At 41.3% G+C, this 22649-nt stretch overlaps 3 protein-coding genes across 8 annotated transcripts in view; 1 reads left to right on the top strand and 2 right to left on the bottom strand.

Moving 5' to 3' along the window:
* LOC148883604 (tyrosine-protein phosphatase non-receptor type 14-like) overlaps positions 1 to 1052 on the bottom strand; it is a 40946-nt gene extending 39894 nt beyond the window's left edge. For 2 of the 3 annotated variants that reach the window (XM_089021588.1, XM_089021589.1), the window contains exon 1: positions 911 to 1049. The gene's annotated coding sequence lies outside the window, so the exon portion shown is untranslated. Of the gene's footprint in view, positions 1 to 910 lie in introns of all 3 variants that reach the window. The other variant, XM_089021583.1, reaches the window with a different exon arrangement.
* On the top strand, positions 1014 to 2859 carry LOC148883603 (uncharacterized). Its single transcript, XM_089021605.1, has 2 exons — positions 1014 to 1121; positions 1717 to 2859. Exons 1-2 carry the CDS (start codon positions 1014 to 1016, stop codon positions 2350 to 2352), a joined length of 744 nt encoding a protein of 247 aa, XP_088877731.1. The 3' UTR covers positions 2353 to 2859.
* LOC148883602 (protein EFR3 homolog B) lies at positions 2031 to 22448 on the bottom strand. Of its 4 annotated transcripts, none has more exons than XM_089021592.1 (23): positions 22242 to 22447; positions 16900 to 16976; positions 14826 to 14953; positions 13511 to 13661; positions 12388 to 12509; positions 11659 to 11808; positions 10258 to 10392; positions 9759 to 9837; positions 9356 to 9491; positions 9119 to 9280; positions 8324 to 8435; positions 8161 to 8212; positions 7890 to 8062; positions 7737 to 7812; positions 7503 to 7664; positions 7062 to 7193; positions 6929 to 6996; positions 6728 to 6855; positions 5598 to 5689; positions 5470 to 5518; positions 4059 to 4292; positions 3876 to 3989; positions 2031 to 2169 (listed from the first exon to the last, which is right to left on the bottom strand). In XM_089021592.1, the coding sequence occupies exons 1-22, from the start codon at positions 22333 to 22335 to the stop codon at positions 3910 to 3912; spliced, it is 2592 nt and encodes an 863-aa protein (XP_088877718.1). In that variant the 5' UTR covers positions 22336 to 22447; the 3' UTR covers positions 2031 to 2169; positions 3876 to 3909. The 4 variants fall into 4 exon arrangements, with proteins under 4 accessions (XP_088877718.1, XP_088877719.1, XP_088877720.1 ...); XM_089021593.1 differs by lacking the exon at positions 2031 to 2169 and adding an exon at positions 2459 to 2593 and having other exon boundaries at positions 22242 to 22448; XM_089021594.1 differs by lacking the exon at positions 2031 to 2169 and having other exon boundaries at positions 2947 to 3989; positions 4059 to 4108; positions 4186 to 4292; positions 22242 to 22428.
* Between the last annotated feature and the right edge of the window lie 201 nt (positions 22449 to 22649).

The raw sequence follows: 22649 nt of genomic DNA, 5'->3' as shown, positions 1-22649 counted from the left end.
ACATTAAACCTTTCACGCACAGCTGTTACTACAATGAAGAGCTCATCAGGTGACACGGTAAATGAAAGCGTTACATGATCCTGTTTAAGTAGCCACGTCAGGCACATCCGAATAATTAAACATTATTAGGGGTAGAGGGGGGTTGAGGGGGGCATAAAAAAGGATGCTGGGACATGGGCAAAAATACAGTACCTTGCATTTAGGCACCATTTAGGTGGAAGTGGGTGTCTGGATAGGACTATCATTAAAAATATTTAGGTGTCGATGGATGACTTAAAATCAACTTCCCCGGAAAAGATTATTCTAAAAATAACATTTAAAGGACAACCGATGTCTGCGGACAAGTTGTGTCCATAATTTGTAAAATGTCTTTAAATGACAGATCATTGCTAGCTAGCTATTAGCTGGCTGGCTAGCTATCGGCTGGCTGGCTATTGGCTAGTTGATGGCTAGCTATTATCTAGCTAGCTTACTATCTGAGTTATTTCGGGTTGAGTGAACGCTGGTGCGTGTGGGTGCCACTGCTCACCCGCAGAAAAAAAAATGATCCTGTGACTGTAAAGTGAACTTGAGAGTTTTGAAAGGCGCATATAAATGAAATGTATTATTATTATTATTATTGTTTTCATTTAATGGTGATATTGGATTGGATGTACTGTACCTTTATTCATCTCGCAGTGGATAAATTTAAAATTTCAAAGCAGCAAAGTTATGAAAGATATCGATATCGATGGCAAGATGACAGCAGGTGAGGGAAGGATGGATTTCTAACCATGCTCAAGTTTTCTTAACACAGAAAATTTGACATAAGCCTTTTAAATCGGAGTTCAAAGAGTATTTGAACGGAGAATGACGAAAGGGAATGGGCATGGAATCAAGAATGTAAACAAATGTAAAAATGTTGCCATACCTGAACGGGAAAATACAACCAAACCAAAAAAATGGCTACTTGTAAGCATCCATGTTTTGCTTTTCCTTTAGAAGCTGAGCAGACGCACAGCGGAGATTGAATGATGGAGTGTCCATGTTGGTTGTCGGTGACACTGGTGGCGTTTTTGTCCATCCCGGCATTCGGATCTGAATGCTCCATCTGCCAAAAGATCAACAGGGGGACACGATTGGTGAGTTACAAACACAAAACTCGGATTGCTATTGATTTGAAAAAATAAATAAAAACATACCTTTAAGTGGGAGATGACAAAGCACTTTGAATGTGTTGCATAGACAGCTTTAAAGGCTCAGATTTGTTTGTTTTTAAATGCTGCTGTGGAAAGGGTTTTTAAAAAGTTGTTATCGTACCTTGACGTCTGACACTATTAATTTAATTTTTACATTTCTGCTTTTGATTTTTGGGGTCGCCTCTCTCAACTTCAAACCTCCTCAATAATTTTTTTAAAAGACAACCGACACCTCCAGACAAGTTGTGTCCATAATTTGTAAAATGGCTTCAAATGACTTCTACTAAGCGTATTTTACAAAGATTCCACGGCATATAGCTATATTTTACGTTTTAAGACTCTCGCTGAATATTCAGGAAGTCTTGTTTACGAGTTGATGATGATGCCTGACGTGATGATAGCCAAAGGCGGTGAAAGAAGAATTTTGTTGAGTTTATTTTATCAATTTGCAACATTCTAACCTTGTCAAAAGAAATACATGGAATGGAATCTTTCTTAAGTCTTGTTTTGGCATTTTTGTGATTCCTTCCAAATTGAGGTCTGCCTCGAACTTTGTAAATCAGCGAGCCAGACGGAGCCCCCGGCTCTCGGCGCGGTGACCCTTAACACCAGCGAGGAAAACAAACTCTCCAAAATCAACACGTCCGAGTCGGACATCAAGGCGAAAACCGACAAGCGGCGTTCTTACCTGATGGAGCACTTCCGTTGGAGCAAACCCCCCAGGAACAGGACACAGGAACGGAGACGGGGCTCTCACAACGCCAAGAGGGGTTACTCCATCGAGCACTTCCGTTGGGGTAAACCCTCCCGGAATGTGACACCCGGACCCAAGATGGGACATAAATGGTCCAAGAGAGGCCCTTATGCCAGTGAGCATTTTCGATGGAACAAACCGGCCGCCCGTAAACACAAACCGGTCAAGATCTTTGCCTTCTTAACGGACATTGGCGGTTCCCGGGAGGCTATTCTCCACCCTCGATCTCGCGGTCATCTGAACAGCAAAGAGGACCCGAGTCAGACGATGGCGAGGCCACAGGGGAGGAAGATTCGTTTACAAAGGGGGAGTCGGCAGAATGGTGACACGGAGAAACCCAATGTCAATAATCCTGAGAGATTGCTGGCCGACATCTTCAGGGATATTCTATTGAAGGATGTAGAGAGGATAGTTGGCTGAGTTTGAGCAGGCTTGACTTTTGCATGTTGTTATCAATACCTACCTTTTTTATTGTTAGCATATTTCAGGACAGTTTAGCTTAAATAACATCCGGGTGCTTTTGTTATTCCTTGTTGCAAATGCCTTGAATGTAATTGTTTAATCTGCAGGTGTTAAATTTGAGCCTAAAAGGCAAGTTTCCTTGTAGTTGCAGAATAACACCAGTTGGGGGAGATGATGCGGCTTTGACATAATCAGCCAATAAACACCACAGAAGAAAAGGAGAGATCGGACAATATATTAGGCACATATATTAGGCACAGTTGTGCTATTTTAGTTTTTATACTCACGTTATTTGTGTTTAGAGGTTGTAAGGAGAGAAAATGCTGTTTTTTTTTTGGCGGCGGGGGTAACGGGGTGTAAATTTGACACCTGTGGTTTAAACTGGCCATATCTTATTGTATTTGAAATTAACGTGTCCTTGAGAGTTTTGAAAGGGGCTTAAAAATAAAATGTATTATTAAAACACCCCGCATTCGATTACTTTTCACGTCGTCGGGAGAAGGCGGCTGCGCATGTGTGTGTGTGTGTATAATACTCCTAAGCATCACTGTCACCGATTGGCAACTTTTATTGGATAGCTAACATCATATGAGCATGCAACATCAGGTAGGACACACCAACCGCGAAGGTATTTTTTTCCATTCATATCCCCCTCCCACCCCCACCATACAAAAATAAACAAAACAAAGCTGCCTTTGTCACTAGGTTATCCAGTTTTTTTTAAAGTGCAAAGTTCACAAAATGAGTCTTGGAACTCCACGAGCACAAAAACTAGACAGGGACATGATACGTAAGGGGGTTGTTGCGTCTTTTCAAATGTCACTCACAGACAACTTGAGACGATTAAAGTATCACAAGAAACGACCGCAAATGAGTTAGGAGGAGATCTGGACAACAGAGATGAAAAAAATACCCACGTGGGATGGACATTAACTGACTTGATGGGGGCAGTCGGGAGACAAAACAGATCAGAGCAACTGAATTCATGGAAGCAGCAGTTTAAAGATGGACTGTTACAGCACCATAACGACGACGATTGTTGGTTCTCTCTCTCTCTCTCACACGCGCACACACACACATCTCGACTACACATGATTTTAAAGATTTATATAGTTCTCTGTATGTACACATTAATACGGGGGGGAGGGCTTTCCTCAAGATGAGTTGGAAGGAGACTTATTGTTAAAAAAGAATGCTTGAAAAATAAATAAGGGTAAAATAATGACCGTGCGGAATGGCAGAAATCAGTATTGGCTAGCACTAAGAATTAAAAAAAAGGCGAGAGCTTAATCAGTGCAGAAGACGGAAATGATTGTCCGAAAATTTCCTACGCGGGAGCCTAGAGGAAAATGTGGGTAAAAGTTTTTGGCTTGCAGCAGCTGCATATTTTTTCCGCCGCTCCCCGAGAAGGAGGAAAAAAAAAAATCAGTGATTTCCCCCCCCCACGCCCAAGGAAACGAAAAAAAAAAAAGTTCATTAACCTTGCTTCTCAATACACGCAAAGGTCAGGAAACTTCATCTCGTAGATGGGCACTGAGCGACTCTGGCTCTGGCCGTAGCCGGATGAGATGGTCCCGGAGGGGCTTGGCGGGGGCCTGAGAAGATATTTTCATTGTGAACATCATCTTGGAAAATAATTAACGCAAACCATCTGTATTGCTCACCTGATTGTAATCTCAAATATCTGGTTGAGTTTGCTCTGCAGCAGCGTGGCCTGATGAAGAGAAAAAAAGTGTGAGACAAACTGCAGGGAGTAAAAATTACAAAAGACGCGTATAAAATAGAACGTACCCGAGCACCGCAGTGGGCAGCGATCTCCTCAAAAGGAGCTTTCTGGAACTTTTCCACCACTTGCCTCCTCCGCTCCCTCTCCTGCTCCTCCATGCCTACGCTGTCCACTGCAAGGATATTAAAAGATTTAAAAACACCCCTACATTAATGTAATTTAATTCAACAAGCAAAACTCTATGACTCAAAACTACCATTACGACGCTTGACTATTCATCTGTGCACATTGGACATTTTTAATCGTAAACATTCAACTGCAAAATGACATCCATCCAAGGATGGATGCTTGGCTTGAGGAGCCCGTGATGAGACAAAAGGAGGGTCAGCGCAGAGTGCCGATGCATATGTGGAATTGTCGCGGCTTGGAATTGATGTGGATTTACGTGGGACAGGAGATGTGAGACAATGTGTTTTCGTCAATGCTATAGCGCGTAAAATAAAAAAAAAGAAGACTGTGGATGTTCAGGAAGCTTGTCGTGTCGTATCGAGGGAAGAAATATTCCGGAATGAAACTTTATTTTGAAAAAAGGAAGCTGGATGGTTGGAGAAAGCTGTGTAATCCGCCTTGTTGAATTTTTCATTTGCTCCGGTGTTTTCTATACCCTGGTTTTAAATTGAACGCAGTGTTTCAATAAATATGACCCAATATCTTGCTGTAAAAAAAACTCCAAACTGATTCATATCTGTCGCGGCTTGGAATTGAAGCAGATTTACGTGAGACGATCTCTTTTCGTCAATGGATGCTACAAGTTCGTGTTTGCTTTCAAAATTTAGGTAGTAGCATACGTGCACATTCCACAATGATGTCCCTGATCCACTGGTGAAAAGGACACTTTGATCATCTCTGCTTTTGGAAGGAAGAGTATAGCACAGTTTTCACAAATTGTTGAATACAAAGATGCAAATTGAATTCAAACAAAGTCAAATGAGCCATCGGTCACCATAAAACACGCGAGTGGAAGCCCGAGACAAACTCTCCAGTTTGAAAATCCCTACTCCATGCCAGGCAAATCCATGCCAGAGACAATCCTTGATGAAAATTACATTATCCATGGCATGCTCACGCAATAAACACTCCTGTTGACATTGAAGCAGCCACTGTTATCCTTCCAAAATGTTGAATGAATAACAGATGTTTCTTTTCTTTCAAACACATTAAACTCGAAACAAATTAGACAACCGCTTGCCAAATTCAATATGGATCATCTGTGGCACTTTCATTGAGATGTTTCGGTTTTACACATTTGCAAAACTGAAATCCACTGTTGGGTGAGAGCATGGACATACCGATGGCGTTTTTCAATATTTCAAAGGTGATCTCTTCAGCGGGACTTCGCTGCAAGAACAGAAAGTTCACAGTCATCGAGGTGAGTGGTTGCAATGCATTAAAGGGGCGGCGGGGTGTTGGCTCTTACTTCCTCTTTTTCTGGACTGTTTCGGGACTCCACTTCAACTTGAAGTGAAATTGTCTCCCCGATGCTCTTTCTCTTTGACAGGCGATCCTCATCTTAACAAATCGGGACATTAGAAATGTAAAATGGCATTCACAGAAGACCACACAAAAGATTCTCAGCCCACGACGTGATCAGCGAGACAAAAACAATGTCGCTTAGGTGATTCGGACAAAAAATGCATACAGTGATACCACGGTTTACGAACCCTTTAGCTCACAAAACTTTCGCCTCACGAACATTTAATTTGTGAGAATATAATCTTGGCATACGAACTAGTTTTCGGGAAACACACAGAGCGCCACTATGGCTGGCGGACTAGTTTTCGGCGGAAGAACACCAAACCACACGGCCAAACAGTGCCACCGTGGCTTCCGGACTACTTTTCCACACCCCTTTTCTCTGAGTGCATACGTGGCTTGCTACCGAGTGGAAAATTTTACTTATTTGGGACCGATAAAGACCCCCCCACAGGGTGGTGTTCAGCCAAAGAGGTCACAAAACAAAATTACAGTCGAGCAGAAGAAGCAGATCATCAAGAAACACGAACAAGGTGTGCGTTTGTGTGACTTAGCGTCCCAGTACCAGTATGCTAAGTCGACCATTGCTACGTGCGGCTAAGGGTGTTTCTCTGTTGTCTAAGCAACGGTCTCGGGCAATAGAAGAGGTTGGAAAAACTTCCGTTGATTTGAATTAACAAAAAGCAGCTCGCAGGGGACCGTGTTTGTGAGGATATTAGTGAGAAAGCACGGCAACTTCACTCGGATATCATCAAGAGACAACTACATCAACGACCATCATAAAGGTAAATAAAATGACTATTATACAGTACAGTTTATTTCTTTAATTACAATACAATAGCACATTTATTATACCTAAAATAAGGTTTATTTTGTGTAGTTGTGAGGCTTATTTAGTAGAAAATTATGTTTTATGGGCACCCGGAAACAGATTATTCTCATTTTTAATGGTTTCCTATGGGAAATTAGTGTTTGGAAGACACACTTTTCACCGTAAACACACTTTCTGGGAACCAATTAAGTTCGTAAACTGGGGTATCACTGTATTATGACTTTTTAAGGACATTTTCTGACCAGTATATTGGGGGATATAGGGGGTTGCAAGTCGCTCCGTGTTGTAACCGCTGCCTCCGAGGACTTCCGTGATCTTGGACTGAAGGAAGAGCATGTTGCCTTCTAGCTTGTCGAGTGAGGTAGGGAGTCTAATGAACGGTAAGGAGAGATGTTTAGGAAATGTAACGAAAGGGCGTAGGAACAAATTTGGTCCGGACGTACCTGGGCAGATCAATAAAGATATCCTCGGGCAACAGGTAAGGACTTTCTTTCTGTCTCACCTCGATCACCTTGGGAAAATATAAATAAATATGTGGAACAAGGAACTTGGAGCTTGCGCAGAAGTTCAACTGACCTCATGTATGTGTTGGCAGAAAGCCGGGACAGTGGTAAGTTGGCAGATGAGATTGAGATAGGCTGCAGCAAGCGCATGGACTGCACAGCGGTTATAAACTGGGAGGCCCTCATCAGTGGACAAAGCCAGGTCCTATATATTCCAGAAAAAAAAGGATTTCATAAAGAGCCCTGTGGTATGCCCACATAAAAAAAAAAATCATAATTTCTTGGTTAGTTTTTAGTGATTGAAGCGCCTTATAGTGCAGTAATTACCATCCTTCCTTATCTTACACATCACCAAATGAAAATGCATGATCTCATAACATTTATCACACTACCATTTAATATCCTTCATTTTAGCAATTTTTATTGACTCCATTACGTTTTAGTAACCTGCGGATAAGATTCATGAATATTCAACTACAGCTCCATCAACTATTTTCTTCCATTCCATCAATACCTGTAAAGCGAGAGCCAGGCGAATGAGGTCAACGACCACTTCTTCGTTGGCAAGCTCGATGCTGAGAAGCGCAAGCAAGGCAAAGAGACTCTCATAATGCTGCCTGCCGCTACTCTGCTCTTTACAGCCCAAGTAGATGTGGCGATAGAGCTGCTGGCCGTGCTGGTGACAAAAGTAATGCGTTCAAGACACACACCAAATGACAAAAATGCTAAACACATCCAATTCGGCTACCTTTTTCATGAACAAGTTGTCCTGTCTGGAGCATTTGTCCACTTTGAGCTTCAGAACCGAGATGTCGGTGATAATGCTGCGAGGCGAAAAAGCTAATGAGTTCAACAAAGCCAAGCTTCAAGTGGGTGATTGAAGCGCTACATCGACACACACCTTATGTTGGAGAATTTGGGCCGGTTGTCATGCCTGTCAATGAGACTGAGGAGGATTTGAAGCACCAGCAGCCGGACCTCGGAGTCTTCGGTTAGGGAGAAAGAGAGCAAAGGCTCCAGGAAGGAGCTAGGCAGAGCTGTAAGCATGTTGGTTGTCTGGTAACCTGCGGTCACCTGTGCAAACATACCAACTTTTTTATATCACAACAAATACATCATTTATTGTTGGGAGCGTTTTAAAAATATTTACTGGGTGAAAAATGCAGACTAACCTGAACCAGTGACTTTAGTAACATAACCTGAATCATCCTAGTACCCTCGGGTCTGAGAGAGGATGAAAAAAAAAATCAACAATATGTAGGCCAAAAAAGATTTCATTTTTCAAAATGGAGAAAAAAATGTTTTGTCTGGCAGTTTTGAGGGAGTGGTGCCTACCCAGAACCCGAAGAAGGTAGTAACGGATGAACACCAGGCACGGGGATCTTGCCCATGATGAAGAGCATGACTTCAGACCTTTGGTAGGTCGGTAAAGTGTTGGCAAAGGAACCTAAAAAAAAAAACACACCGGGGGAATGACACTCAGCATTGAAATGTAATTCTATGGGCAAGAAAATCCGACGATTTTACGAAATTACCAAATAAATTGTACGAGCCGTGTCAATTTTATTGTTTTTGTAGGAAGCGTATCTGAAGGTTTAGAGCACAGGTGTCAAAGTCAAGGCCCGCGGGCCAAATCCGGCGCGCCACATCATTTTTTTTCGGCCCGCGAAAGCAAATCAAACTTGTTAAATTCCATGATGATTGCTAAAATCTGAGCCAAAATTTCATATTTTTGGATGTCAACCACAATAAAAGTCATTATTCTTGACTTCAGATTTGAAAACGAGTTATTCATTAATTTGCTGTGTGCTCTATATGTAATATTATGTAACATTCTAATGTGTTCCCCAAATTCATAACGGCCCTCGAGAGGAAACCAGAACTACAATGTGGCCCACGGCAAAAAATGACTTTGACACCCCTGGTTTAGAGTGAAGCAATCCTGAAGCTATTACACAAGTCTGACAAGCATAATAAAAGACTGCAAAGATATATCCCAAAACACCATGTGCAGTTTCTCAAGCATTCCAAAAGGAAATGGAATGGAAAACACAAACAAATCTCTGAGGTGGTCCAACCGCAAGTCCAATGTATCCAACGAAATCATCTACAGTACTTAAACACGCTCACCAATGGTTCTGATAACAGCTTCCTGCAGTTGCCTCTCCTCATGAGCTTTGATGATCTTTGTGCCGATGTTTGTGCTGCCGTCATAGGAGCCGGTCAGCTCGTAGTCCACGCTGAGACGGAGTTGTCGTAATAGGGTGTTGAATACCTCAAGCACGGTGGGGCCTGTAGGGGAAGTATCAACACATTACCAAACAGAACACATACATCCAGGATCCGCACCCAATCCAATATTCTGACCTACGGAGCCACTGGCTGCGATGGCGGCCGCCTCCAGTAGAACCTCAACAATGCCAGCTCGGATGGTGGCAGAATTCTTGCTGTTGGCGTCCAGATGGCCGAGGAGTTGCTGGATGACCAGGTGGGAATGCTGCGACTGAGGAGGGAATAAATTAATAAAATTACTTCTCTTGCTTTGTGTGCGGTTGTATTGGGAAAACAAGATGATCAAGTAAGGATCCCTGTGGGATGCCCACACTGGATCACATATTTAAAATGTTCATTCATTCTTTCATTGACATCATCTGCGGCCTTTCACACAACGTTACAACATTTGATGAACCTTCAATGTTTAATCCCAACAGTCAGTGACACATATTGGCTTTTTTATATCATGACAAAATGTCACCAATGTCGCACTTACCTGAATGGAGTACATGATGATTTTAAAACAACGCACAGCAAAGGTTTTTCCCTGCCAAAGGGAGTGATTGTCGAGATGCCTTCAGGGACATAAAAAGAACACCAATTTCAGTTGTGACACGTTCACTCACATTAGAATGGCATTCCCAAGAGATCATTGCTGTGTTTGCTCGGATTGACACAAACGTCTAATTATCACTTAAGAGATGCGCCGCACAATCCATCACACATCAGCAAGGTCGTTTGTGCTGTGTGGTTGGCAATGCCGCAGGTGCTACTTGAAGTGCGAGGCGGGGACAGAGTGAGGAAAAATGACCGCAAACAAAAACAAGGACAGTGATGGATGGAAAATAGCTGCTCCTTTGAGGCGAAGGAGATGAGCAGAAGGGAAATGAGGAGGAAATTGAAGCTTAGGGGATAAGAAGTACATCATATGCAGCAGCCATGGAGTTTGCAGTGACGAGCAAAGACAAGATGCATTGAGCAGATTTAACTCTTACATGAGTACAGGAGTGACCGCGTTCTTAATGTTTCCGTAGGCGGCTCGGCCAAGCAGTTCCCTGAAGCAGCGCTCCGTAAGCTCCACCGGGCTTTCTTTTTCCTTGTCTGACGCCTGCAGCGGAGAGGGCGACCGACTGCCGGGTGGGTGTGATGGAAAAATGCAGGTAAAGGGAAAAAAAAGGAGAACAGGGCAGAATTGAGAGAGGAAGAGAGAGCAAAACAACATTAGTTTGATTCATACACACTGTTTCAACAGTTGAATTTTTACATTTTACACAATAAAACTCATAAGTGGAATCTGACAAAGAAAAATAATAGCTGGTAAAATTTTCACAAGAGGGGAAAAAAACTTGGGGATGCACCAAAACCACTTTTATATTTATATTTTGAGTACTTGACAAAATCAAAAGTCAATAGCACATGTGGTTATGATGCAAATCATAATTGAACGATAAAAACAGATTTTGAAGACAGCATAATATAACTCAATCACCTAAATGTAACTTTTTGGAGTACCAAAACAAAAATACACATGCCATTTTACCAGATGAATAGGAAATGTCAACAGCTGGCATATTTCTGCATGGGGCTCGTATATTTATCCTCAGTTCGTCCACCGCCAATTACATTATTCATCACAAGTCTCACACTGTCGTCTCCCATGCTGCGTGGCTTCCGACCTCGCAGTGACTTTGCGCTCAAGTGTCTTAATCTATGGTTTGAAACATATCCAGGCATTATTGCCCAAGAGTTTTCCCCGCCAGGAATACAAAAATAATAATAATAATTTGTCTTTTAGATCTGACGTCGACGAGTTTGCACATGTGCGTGGGGATTGAGAGGAAATAAGAACCATCTGCAAGCGAACAGTAATCAGACAGTGCGCCGAATCCCCCCATGCGTACTGTGTTATTGCCTGTCGCTTGCTAAACTAACTGTGACGGCAAATTGGAGGAAGCGCAACGGGAGACGAGCTCACAAATGCTCCAAGATGAACAAAGGCAAACTGTGTTTCTGCATCTTATTCACCGCTGCTATTTCTTTTTCATCTTTGCGCCTGTCGTCCCCTGACCAGCCTGTCTTGTGTTATTCGTGATCAGAGCACTATTGCTGAGTGATATGTGATGGTTGATAGTGGCGCTGTGGGAGAACTGAGGCAGCATTTTTTTTTTAAATCAACCCAACAACAGCATGTGACACCATAATTATGAGTTTCAATCCTGCGGGAAGACACAAAAACTTTCTCTGAAAAACACGCCGCAATATGCTTTTGTTCGAATGACTGATTCTCAGCCATTGCGCCATGGCATATTAGTTCCCATAGATTCTCGGTTTTAAAAAGTTGCAACAAAGCTAAATAAAGCTGAGGAAAGTCTGTTAGCCCATGAGGCAAATCTAACCTTTCTGTGCGCTCACTACTCTGCAAGTTGAACAGCAGAGACGGGACGATCTTGTCCATGTGCTGAGGATCCCAGATGTTCGCCTGAAGCTCGTCGTTCACAGTCTTCCTAACCACGCCTTGGAGACCCTTGATGCCCGCCATCCGGATCCTGGGAGCAAGCAAATATGAGATTTGTAAGCCAACAAAGCATTCCGGTTGTCAGCCAAGTTTGGATTGTCAAACAAATCTTGGAATTTCAAACCACTGCCAGACTAGAAAAAAAATCTTTGAATTCTACAGCATCCTGTGTTTGTGTGTGGAACTGTCGCGGCTTGGAATTGAAGCGGATTTACGTGGGACAGAAGATGTGAGACAATCTTCTTTTGTCAATGGATGCTATAGCCTTGTGTTTGCTTTCAACATTTTGCTTCTACTAGATGTGCACATTTCACCCATGACGTCCCTAATCCACTGGTGAAAAGGATGCTTTGATCTTCTCCTCTTTCATCTCAAACTGCTTCATATAACAAAGACGTTACACAAAGTTATTGAGATTGAATGACTGAATGTGTCTTTTATTTTTCTAGGTTTTTTTTTTTTTTACTTCAAGAGTGGCTGCCTTTACAGCATGTCCTGTATTTTGTTTTTGTACTTCTTCCTTTACTCTTGTTTCATAACTTTGCTGCTGTGAAATCTAAATGTCCCCACAGCGAGACTAATAAATGCTAATCCAATTCAATCTACTCACTTGGTGCGAATGTCGGGGTCTTCATAACCAGAGTGACACATTTCGCTGAAACGCGACACGAAGAAGTCATAACTGCGGTGGTAGGACGGCGTGTCCTCCTCTATGTTGGCAAACTTCACAAACTGAATGAGAACAAGAACAAGTGTCAACTTTGATTAGATGGAGGTCCCACTGGAGGTCCAAAAGGGCCTCACACCAATCAGCATGTCTTCCAATGCGAATAACCGCAATCAAAATTGCATTCAAAGTCAAAAAGTCAAAGTCAAAGTCAGCTTTATTGTCAAATATGCTAATATGCATGACATACAGCACAGATGAAATTACTGATTACTGATTATTCAATTTCACGGTGACTATAAAAACATCAAAACCTTGTTACATAAAACATAAGAGTGAAAAGCATGGAGCAAGGAGTCATGGAAGACGGTCTCGGGGGGGCATGTCATGGGGCCACTCAAGGACCTCATTAAAACATTCCTGACATTTAGCATCACATCCCTCTCTCATTAATAAGCTTTGAAGTGGAGGGAAATTGCTCTGTGATGCACATCGGTGTCAAAACCTTGAGGACAATGTGCACGAGAGTGAGATGTCTGCCAGGAAGATTATAAACGAAATGGTGGCGTGCCTTGTCAATCTGTGTGGATGGCCGCCTGTCTTTGCAGCTAACCTCATTTCCTTTCAGCATCCTCTCCTGACCCAGCGGATGGCGAGTGACGACCTCCTTCGGTCTGTATTTCTCAATCAAAAAATGACTTCTAACATAGGATGAATGAAAAACATCCACTCAAAGAGTGCTCCACAACTATACGTCTGTGGTTTATTTGTTACCAGGCTGCTTAGAGAATTGGATAAATTATTATTTTTATGTATTGATTTTTATTCTTAGGATTCTGGTGACGTTTTTTTGAAATAATAATTGTTCACTTGGTCATTTTTTTATTTTAATACAACTCTTCAAATTGCTAGGATTAACCTGCCCCTTGCCCAAAAAAAGCTCCACAAAATTAGACAGTTGCTTTTCGAATGTCATTTACGTGTAAAACTGCACCACCCAAAAACAAGAAATCAACATTTTTCATGGATGGATAGATATTATTCAAAAAAAAAAATAGCGACTGACCGAATTGGTTCCCAGAATCTGCAGACTAGGCTTGTCGGACTCCAGCAGCTTGCGGACCATCTTGAGAAAGCTTTCCACGAACAGGTTGATGCTCTGGCAGTGGCAGGCCATCAACAGCTGGTCCAACGCTTCCATAGCGATGCAGACGTAACTGAAGCAAAGGAGACAACACGGCAACACAAGGCGATATTAATTTTTCAAAAAGCTGTCAAAAAAAATGAGATGGTAACATGAGCGTCTCTTTGGATTCAAGAGGTGAAGTTCAAATTTACCAGGCTAATTTTACATCGATCATGAGGGAGAAAAATGGAGGTCAGACAAAATTTGAACATGTGTGTGTTGTGTTCGTGAGAAAAGTTAACATTGTACATGAAGTGAAGGGAAAAAAATCCCAAAAAGCCTTGTAGAATATATAAAAAAAAAAAAAGCCAAAATGCCACTGATAATCATCTCGAGCCATTTGCGGTGAGAGTCCGTGTCAGTCATGGCACATTTTTTGGTTGCATTCTTGTAAATAATTAGTTGGCCATCAAAAGCTTTTTCTCAATTTGGTTTTATGTCTTCCAAAACTATGAATGTTGCGACGTCAAACTTGACATGTTTCTTCGAACAAAATACTTTTGTTTCAAAATGTGCTGTTTCTGGTAAAAGGATAGAGAAAAGACTTTTTTTTTATTAGATAGACACGAAACTGAATATTTTGCTGGTCTTTCAAGATAAATCCAAATGTTGGCAATTTGGGGAAATTATGTAAAAACAGATGGTAGTGATTGAGTTATAATACACCTCCCCAAATATAGAATATATATGTAAAATAATTTTCGGTTGTAATTTACACAAGTAGATGACCATTAGTTGGCATTTTAAGGCCTTAATTTTCGTTGCTTTGTAGGATTTTGCTTTCTAGTATTTTCCATGACATGGAAAGAATTTTATTGCATAAGCTTCAACCTGACAGGTAGTATAGATAGTATTTGTGTCTCGAGAATTTTGCGATGCCAACGCCGCGATGTGAAGTTGAACACTTGACAGCTCTTCACTGCACCGGATGGATTATTTCTTTATTTCATTTTTTTTTTTTTGTCATCAGATGTTGCTATTTTTAGATAGTCTTGCTTTATTGAATTCTGTGTAAAAAAGCAAAGGCAATTCCAGGGGGATTTCATGACAGAAAATACTTTCTTTGTCTTCAGATCACAAGGCTTAATTGCTGGAATTAAATGTTGAATTATGAAGCTCTATTGACATGACACCATTGCCAAACGTGGCATTTTTTAATACAAAGAAACTCAGAAAACTGACAGGTGACGCTCACCCATATCTGTGCCGCGCCACGTCCCTCGACAAGCGCTCAGACAAATACGCTCCGATGCGGTCTAGCTTCTCTGGAGCCGACAGGGCGTAAAATGTCAGTTTCTCCATGTTGGCCTTCACCAATCCATCCTGGAAAATAAATACAGTAAAGTCTCGTTATATCGATATTCAAGGGAGTCCGAAAAAATATCGATATAACCGGGACTATCGATATATCCGACCCTGTTTGCATGTAATTTTCTCTGTGCGTCCATAGAAATAGTATCGATATAACCGGGACTATCGATATATCCGATATCGATATAACGAGACTTTACTGTATATAAAAAAAATAATTATCTTCCACTTCTTAGACCTACTTTGTCAGTACAGTCATTATGCATCACTGTGATATCGTTTTGAAAGAAGATATTTTAAGAACAACAGTAACCTAATTTACGAATAAATATTGTGACAGGAGTCTTTTCTCGTCCAGTTCCCGACTTGACGGCTTGGGAGATGAATTTAGAGGAAATGTATGAAAAAGAAAAATCCAGGCGTCAAAGTCAAGGAAGGGAAACATGGCCAATTCCCTGTTCGACCGTGTGGGCCCTGACATCTGATGAGGAAATTGTTCCGGAAGCGGAACTCACTGAAACAATTTAATCTGTACGAAAAGTGCTAATTTTCTCCAGAAGTTACTGGACACAGATCTGCGTTTGCAATTAACAATGACAATGTGTGGTTTGCCCGATAGTCCACTTCTGACGACACAAATTATCTTCACATGTTGACCTTTGCTTTTAACTGCATTACGTCTACTCTGTTTATTATAACGCAGACTTCAAGCTGTTCAATGACACTCCTGGTTAGGATGCCAAATTCAACATGAAGGCAGCAACGATTCGAATTTCAGTTCAAAAACCAAAGACATTCATTAAAAACAAACAACATTTTGCCACTAGATGATTGCTAACATGTAACGGGAAAGGCCAATGATGGGTTGACAAAAAGCATCTGTGTCGCTGGATTGTGGTGCTTAAAGGACAACCAACGCCTTTGGACAAGTTGTGTCCATAATTTGTAAAATCACTTCAAATGACTTCTACTGAGTGTATTTTACAAAGATTCCACCGCATATATATATTTTTTTTATGTTTTAAAACTCGCACTGAATATTCAGGAAGTCTTGTTTTCAAGTTGATGACGATGCCTGACGTGATGTCATGTTTGGAACGCCCCTGACCGAGAAAGCGGCACACAATGCATTTTGGGTACTTTGTTTGGTCTGAAAACTTCGTGTTGATGGCGAAATTAGAAGGAAAACACATAAATAACGCGATGGTGAATCGTTGTGTGTTGCACCAAGACAACTATTTGATATTCGCTGACACAATTTCCCAGCAGACAAATCAGCCCATTTCCAACGGAGCTTGGGCAATATCTTCTGCATTTTCTGGGACGTTACACATCAGTCCTGACGCCTCAAAATGACCCGGAAGGATTTCTTTAATCGATTGCAAATATGTATGCTTTCCTCTTCAGAACTATTTGAATCATATTCATAACTGGATGAGTAACAAGAAAGCATCTTCTCCGAATCTGAGGCCATTGTTTGATTCTCGAGCAAGGCAAGACTTCTTGGCGTGACGTCACAAACTGTGGGCGGGACTTTCTGAAAATCCCCAATTTGCAGCTCATTTTTTTGCAGTTTTACCACACTTTAAGTCATTTTTATTGGTGCTTTGCATTTGACTAAAAATATCAGCCTGTGTGTTTTGGGTATTTTAGATGCTATAAAAAAAAATTCTGATGTCAGTTAGGTAACAAAAAAATAGTGTCTGTTGTCCTTTAAAGGAAGATGATTCTCAAACACATATTCTTTATCCTCTGCCCAAAAGACCAATATTGCTGCAGATTATTGAGACATTTACCAGTAGCCTATATACACATGCAAGTCAATTCTGATTTTTTCTTCTATTATCGGGAGCAATTTAGATTTGAGATAAGAGTGTTTTGAGTTAAGACCGTAGTCAGGGAACGGAATCGGTTCTTTCATCTAAATGTCATGCCAAGTTCCCATCTGAGCCCCTCACCTCCGGGTCTTCAGGGAAGATGTTGTCCACCAGCCTCTTGTAGCGAGGCCTGAGAGCCCCGCAACAACCGCACACCCCTAAAGTCGGGAGACACAAAATATCGGTCATGTGACAGGAATTTTAAAAGCAAGGCGGCGGCATTATTTGTCATTCATGTTGGGACGTAGCGCAACAGTTGTAAACGATGAAGAAAGTAATGTGGTCATGTTAGGAATTACAATACAATACAAAACATATTGATTTAAATAGCACTTTCACAACTGCTGAAGCTGTAACTAAGCACTTAAGATGGACAACTACCATATACAGGAAATAAAGAGAAATACAGAGATAGCAGAAAGCACCATTCCGAATAGAATAGTCTGAATAACGTGACTAATACCGCATTCCCTTTGCTCAGTCAACATCAGAAGTTTTGGTGATGATTTTTACCCACCTACTATTTACTGGGTTTTGAGATCCTGACTGAATGAAGCCGCCTTACTATCGATAATGCAAAAAGTAGAGTAGAGAGAGTAAAAACAACTGCAGTAGTCACAAAATGTTGTCATGAGGCAATTCTTTTTTTAACAGTCATAAACTCGATTGTTTTGCGACCTTGTCAAATTTGAAAAAGTCCAAATTCCCTTGAATTTCAACATCTCAACAATAAACAGTCTCCGTTTCGTATGGCGGATTCATTACCTTTGTGTTGACTCCAAATCAGATAGTTGCAAACATCTGTTTTGATTTGACAAAACAACGATCAACATATTTGCTCATGTTCTACACCAAACGAGTTGAGTGGTACTAAATGTACGCGTTTTTGAATTTGAATTAACACCTCATTTGTTTATAATAAAGGGAAGGACATTCAAACATGTTTTGAATCTGATTAAAGGATTATGGGACAGAAAATGACCGAGACACTCATTGAGGATAAAATAACCGTAAATTGCAGCTCCTAAGGACAATTCAGTCCAACTGATGTTCAAGCGCAGTTGCTCTTCCGCTCCCTGCTTTGCTTTTTCCACCATCCGTCTTGTGTAACAAAGACGGCCTTGCCAAGAACAAACATTGCAGTCTTCCTATGTTTTTTTTGGGTTGACGTGGGAGTCACCGACTGCTGTATTATGGTTGGTTGAAGAACTCCTGCAGTGATGAGTCATGAAGAGCTTCCAGGGAGCGCGAGTAAGAGAGAATAGACAGATGGAGAATTCAAGAGGAATAATAAAAACCGTGAATGTAATCTGCCAAAGAAATGTCGTCGCACCTGCTTCCCGAGAAACAAGTTTGAAAAGACGGGTTACTGAGAGGTCAACTCCCACAGTTTAACTTCGTCTTCGATTCAAAAAGCGACTTCAACACACACATGTACACACCATGGCGCAGGAAGAGTTGTGGGAAGCTATAAAGCAATTGAAAGACTGGAGGAGGAGAATGATGAAGATGATGGTGATAATGATGCTTGTGGTGCGGTTGACGCCGGGAAGTGGCGAGCAAAGCTAAAACGACATGTGGGGATGAAATGAGACTTCCACTCGGCATCCGATGCCATCCATTAAAACGCGCCTTGGTCACGATCTGCCTCTTCAGCGTACATATTTCGAGGCATGGAACTAATTCAGAGTGGGTGGTAGAAAAAGAGAGAAAGACACACATTGCATTGACAAACAGCCAAAGCAGACACATTATGAGTCACAATTAATCACAAACTAAAGCACAGTTCAATGCTTACTTTCTATTTTTATCTTGAATTTTTGAGTGAGTTTTTCCAGTTAACACCGCCAATGCGAATGAGTACGAGCAAAAATGTAATGCCTGGTGATTACCACTGACCCAGAAAAGGAGTAAAAACTGATGATGACTAATTTTATCATGCAGATGGTAAGATATAGTAAATATACTGTACAGCACTTTCTATCCGAATAACAAAATATTTGATATCTACAAAACCAATCGACTAGATTTTCAGCAAACAATGGAGGACATATTCCAGGATGTGTGTATGTGGGGGTTTAATAATAACAATAATAATAATACATGTACAGTAAAGTCTCGTTATATCGATATTCAAGGGAGTCCGAAAAAATATCGATATAACCGGGACTATCGATATATCCGACCCTGTTTGCATGTAATTTTCTACGTGTGTGCATAGAAATAGTATCGATATAACCGGGACTATCGATATATCCGATATCGATATAACGAGACTTTACTGTAATTTCTAAGCGCCTTTAAAAAATCCTTTCAAAACTGCATTTAGCGTAATTGTATATCATATCAAGCTACAAATGGTTCCTATCCATCCATAGTTTTTCGAACGATTGGTAGTTTCACTTCATTTCATGAACAGCATTGACGGGGCTATATCATAATAAATTAAGCAGCAGGTATTTCAATACTAATGTAGACCGACAATGTGAAAATACTCATAGGCATCTATCAAAAAAATAGTCCATGACAAAGACACACAGTTTAGAGTCACCTATAAGAGATCAGAAACTGTTATCAGTTTATGCCTGCGTGACTTTATTGTACTGCTCCCAAGTGGTCAATAGACATCTCATCCAATGAATTGGTCATGATCAATAAACTGTTGAATTCTGTACATTCTATGTAATGATGTGATTAGTAACATCGTATATCTGCTATTTTTATGATTTAAAAAAATTTACATTTATAGATTGTTAGGGGAGACTTGAACGGATTAATCGCATATCTATTCATTTCAATGGGGAAAGATGATTTGAGAGACGTAACAAGTTTGTCCACGGATGACTAAAACTCAGTCACACAAAGAGCCAAGAGTTGACCTCTTCACATTTTTGTGACAGTCGATAATGTGAAAATGTGGCTTTGTACTTTCCCTTTTATGACGGCAAAACAGTAGGCTTGCGACATCTTAATTCACTCGAAATTGGCACCTCGGGGAATGTTTGTTTTTGAAATTTAGTACAAGTTGGATGTCAACAAGCGCGCTCGGACTGCAATGTTTTAGTAGCGTGGAGAACTTTTGAAAGGGAGTCCTTGTCCAAATTAAATCTTGATGTTCCCAAGATGCGCTTGCTATGAAATCTGATACATCATTAAAGGGGCGAAATGTACAAATACAAAATAAAATAAAATAAAATAAAACACAGCAGCACCAGATGCTTCTTAGTAGCAGCCCACTGTTAACTACTATCCACATCATGGAATAGTTTCACTGACCACAATGCAATTGCGCAGTGCAAGGCAAAGTAGCCACATCCAATGAAAAATTTGATGAGCAAGCCTAAAATTAAACATCAAAACGAATTCATTTGCAAGCCGATATAAAACTCGCGCGTGTGCGAGAAGAGCGCGTTTGGGGAATGCAGACAAGCAGGCTGCCGGCGGGGGGTTCAATCCTCACGATGGATGATACGATCAGTTTTTTTTTCTTACCGTACATCGAACGTGACGCTGGAGTGCCGCTGCTTCCGCCGCTCGTGTTTGCTTTGAGCAGGTTCACTCACTCGTGCGCTCGCACTGACATACGCAAACTGCTGTCAGTGTGCTGCACACACACACACATGCAAACACATGCACACGCATATACACACACAGACTTGGGGATTAATGCCTGGCTGCAAGCACGTGTGCTTGGAGCTAAAAGACATAGAAAGGCGCACGGCGATTGGTGCAGAGGCTTCGCAGATGCTCACAAAAAGGGGGGCTGGTCGGCGACGTCACATAGAATCATGCTGTGATGACCTTGGATTTTCCTGTTTGTCTTCAGCAACACACACACACCCCCCATCCAAAAATAATAATACACACACGCTCTACATAATGTACCCTTAGGTGAAATTAGGACAGCATATCAAAATACTTCCCGCCCACGCCATCTCCTTGTCTCAACCCTGTCTTAAGCGCTGAGTATGTAAACAGAATAAAAAAATGAACATACTGTGTTAATAAATAAATTATTTATAGCGATGTATGTTTTTACTTCTATGTTGCAGCCTGAGCGATTTGAAATCCACACTCTACTGCATTGCAACGTCGATGTGAATGAGAGGAAGCGTTCAGACCTCTCGAAAATGTCCTTGCTTATGTCCCAAGCATCCGTGTTAAAAATAATAATAAACGATAAACAATGTGCGATTACATAAGGGAGCCCCAAGAGAGAACAGCAGTTGTTCACATGCTGCCAAGAAGTGATTATCTACTCAATAGCAGTGACAACTAAGTAAGACATTTGTAAAGTATCAATCTGGGGGGTATTTACTTGCAATATTAAAGGACAACCGACGTCTCCGGACAAGTTGTGTCCATAATTTGTAAAATGGCTTCAAATAACTTCTACTGAGCGTATTTTAATAAGATTCCATCGCATATCGATATATTTTACGTTTTAAGAATCGCGCTGAATATTCAGGAAGTCTTGTTTTTGAGTTCGTGACGAGTCCGTACGTGACGTCACTAAAGGAATGCCCCTGACCGAAAAAAAGACATTGTAGCAGTCCTTCCATCACGTCAATGTATTTTGCTGTACTTGTTTGGTCTGAAAACCTCGTGTTGCACCCAAAAGCCGCTAGAAGAGGGCGTCCAAGCTCCATGGAAGGAATTTATCAGCCTGTGGAAACGGGCTGATTCATTCCTCACAGGAGCTGGTCGCCATTTTTCTGCCTCTTTTCTGGGACGCGACATTGCAGATGCCTCAAAATGACATGGAATAAATTCTTTAATCGATTGCAAACATGTATGCTTTCCCCTTTAGAACTATTTGAATCATATTCATAACTGGATGTGGAACAAGAAAGCATATTCTCGGAATCTGAAGCCATTGTTTGGATTCTCCAGCAATGCAAGACGTCTTGGCGTGACGTCACGAACTGGGGGCGGGACTTTCTGAAAATGCCCAATTCGCAGCTCATCTTTTTTGCAGATTTTGGAAACTTTAAGTCATTTTATTGGTGTTTTGCATTTGACTAAAAATATCATACTGCGCGTTTTGGGTATTTTAGATGCTATAAAACGTTTTTCTAGGGTCCGTTAAGAAACAAAAAAGTGACGTCGGTTGTCCTTTAAGCCTTTCATGCACCCTGTAACTTGATGACATGACAAGCTGTCCACTGTCGTATCCCTAAAAGGGTTAATTTGCAATAATATGCATTACAGTCAATGCTCAGTTTTTTTATAATAGTACACAAGAAAATTGCTATTTTTTGGGAGTTGATGGCAACAACAAAGTTAAAATTGTTTGCGAATGAAACCCAACCAACATTTATTATGTCCGCAAAAATCCGCAAACCTTCACCACTCAGCAAGATACAAGATGCAATAACATGTGAAACCAATTCTGTGCAATGGATGCTAAGAACCCCATTTACCTTTGCCAACACGATGGTCAAGAAGCGTTCGACAGTCCAGTGCCAGCCTCTGAGAGGCCGGGAGATCGACAGGCGTGGGTACGTGTAAGGTCATAGCAGCCAAATCAATCTACAACCTCACCAATTTGCTCCAGATAATACAAGAAAGCCCCCAGCCGTGCCAACTGCCCTTAAATCATTAATATTCACCACATAAGCAGGTTGACCGCATTAATGGGAGAGATTAGCGATTAGTTGGCCAGCTTTGCACACTCTCTGTCTCTCTCTCGCTCTGTCAACGCTTTCCACTGTAACTCATTGATAAACATCTCACTGATACAATGGGCTTCTCTATAGCTCCAAGTGTCACTCTGGACCAGGGAGGGACAAAAGAGTGCTGGGTACGGACACCCACCGACAACTGAAAAC

The sequence above is a fragment of the Hippocampus bargibanti genome, linkage group LG19 (genome assembly GCF_051943395.1).
Source record: "Hippocampus bargibanti isolate YZ-2025 linkage group LG19, ASM5194339v1, whole genome shotgun sequence".
Classification (NCBI taxonomy): domain Eukaryota; kingdom Metazoa; phylum Chordata; class Actinopteri; order Syngnathiformes; family Syngnathidae; genus Hippocampus; species Hippocampus bargibanti.
The sequence above is the reverse complement of the archived record's forward strand: the minus strand, read 5'-3'. Positions and strand labels throughout refer to the sequence as shown.

Coding starts and splice junctions, on each gene's coding strand:
- LOC148883602 (XM_089021593.1), bottom strand. CDS start 22,335: ATGACCTTACACGTACCCACGCCTGTCGATCTCCCGGCCTCTCAGAGG. Junction 9,492..9,758: donor TCATCATGTACTCCATTCAG/GTAAGTGCGACA, acceptor TTCCCTCCTCAG/TCGCAGCATTCCCACCTGGT. Junction 7,194..7,502: donor GCCTGGCTCTCGCTTTACAG/GTATTGATGGAA, acceptor TGGAATATATAG/GACCTGGCTTTGTCCACTGA.
- LOC148883603 (XM_089021605.1), top strand. CDS start 1,014: ATGGAGTGTCCATGTTGGTTGTCGGTGACACTGGTGGCGTTTTTGTCC. Junction 1,122..1,716: donor TCAACAGGGGGACACGATTG/GTGAGTTACAAA, acceptor TTCCAAATTGAG/GTCTGCCTCGAACTTTGTAA.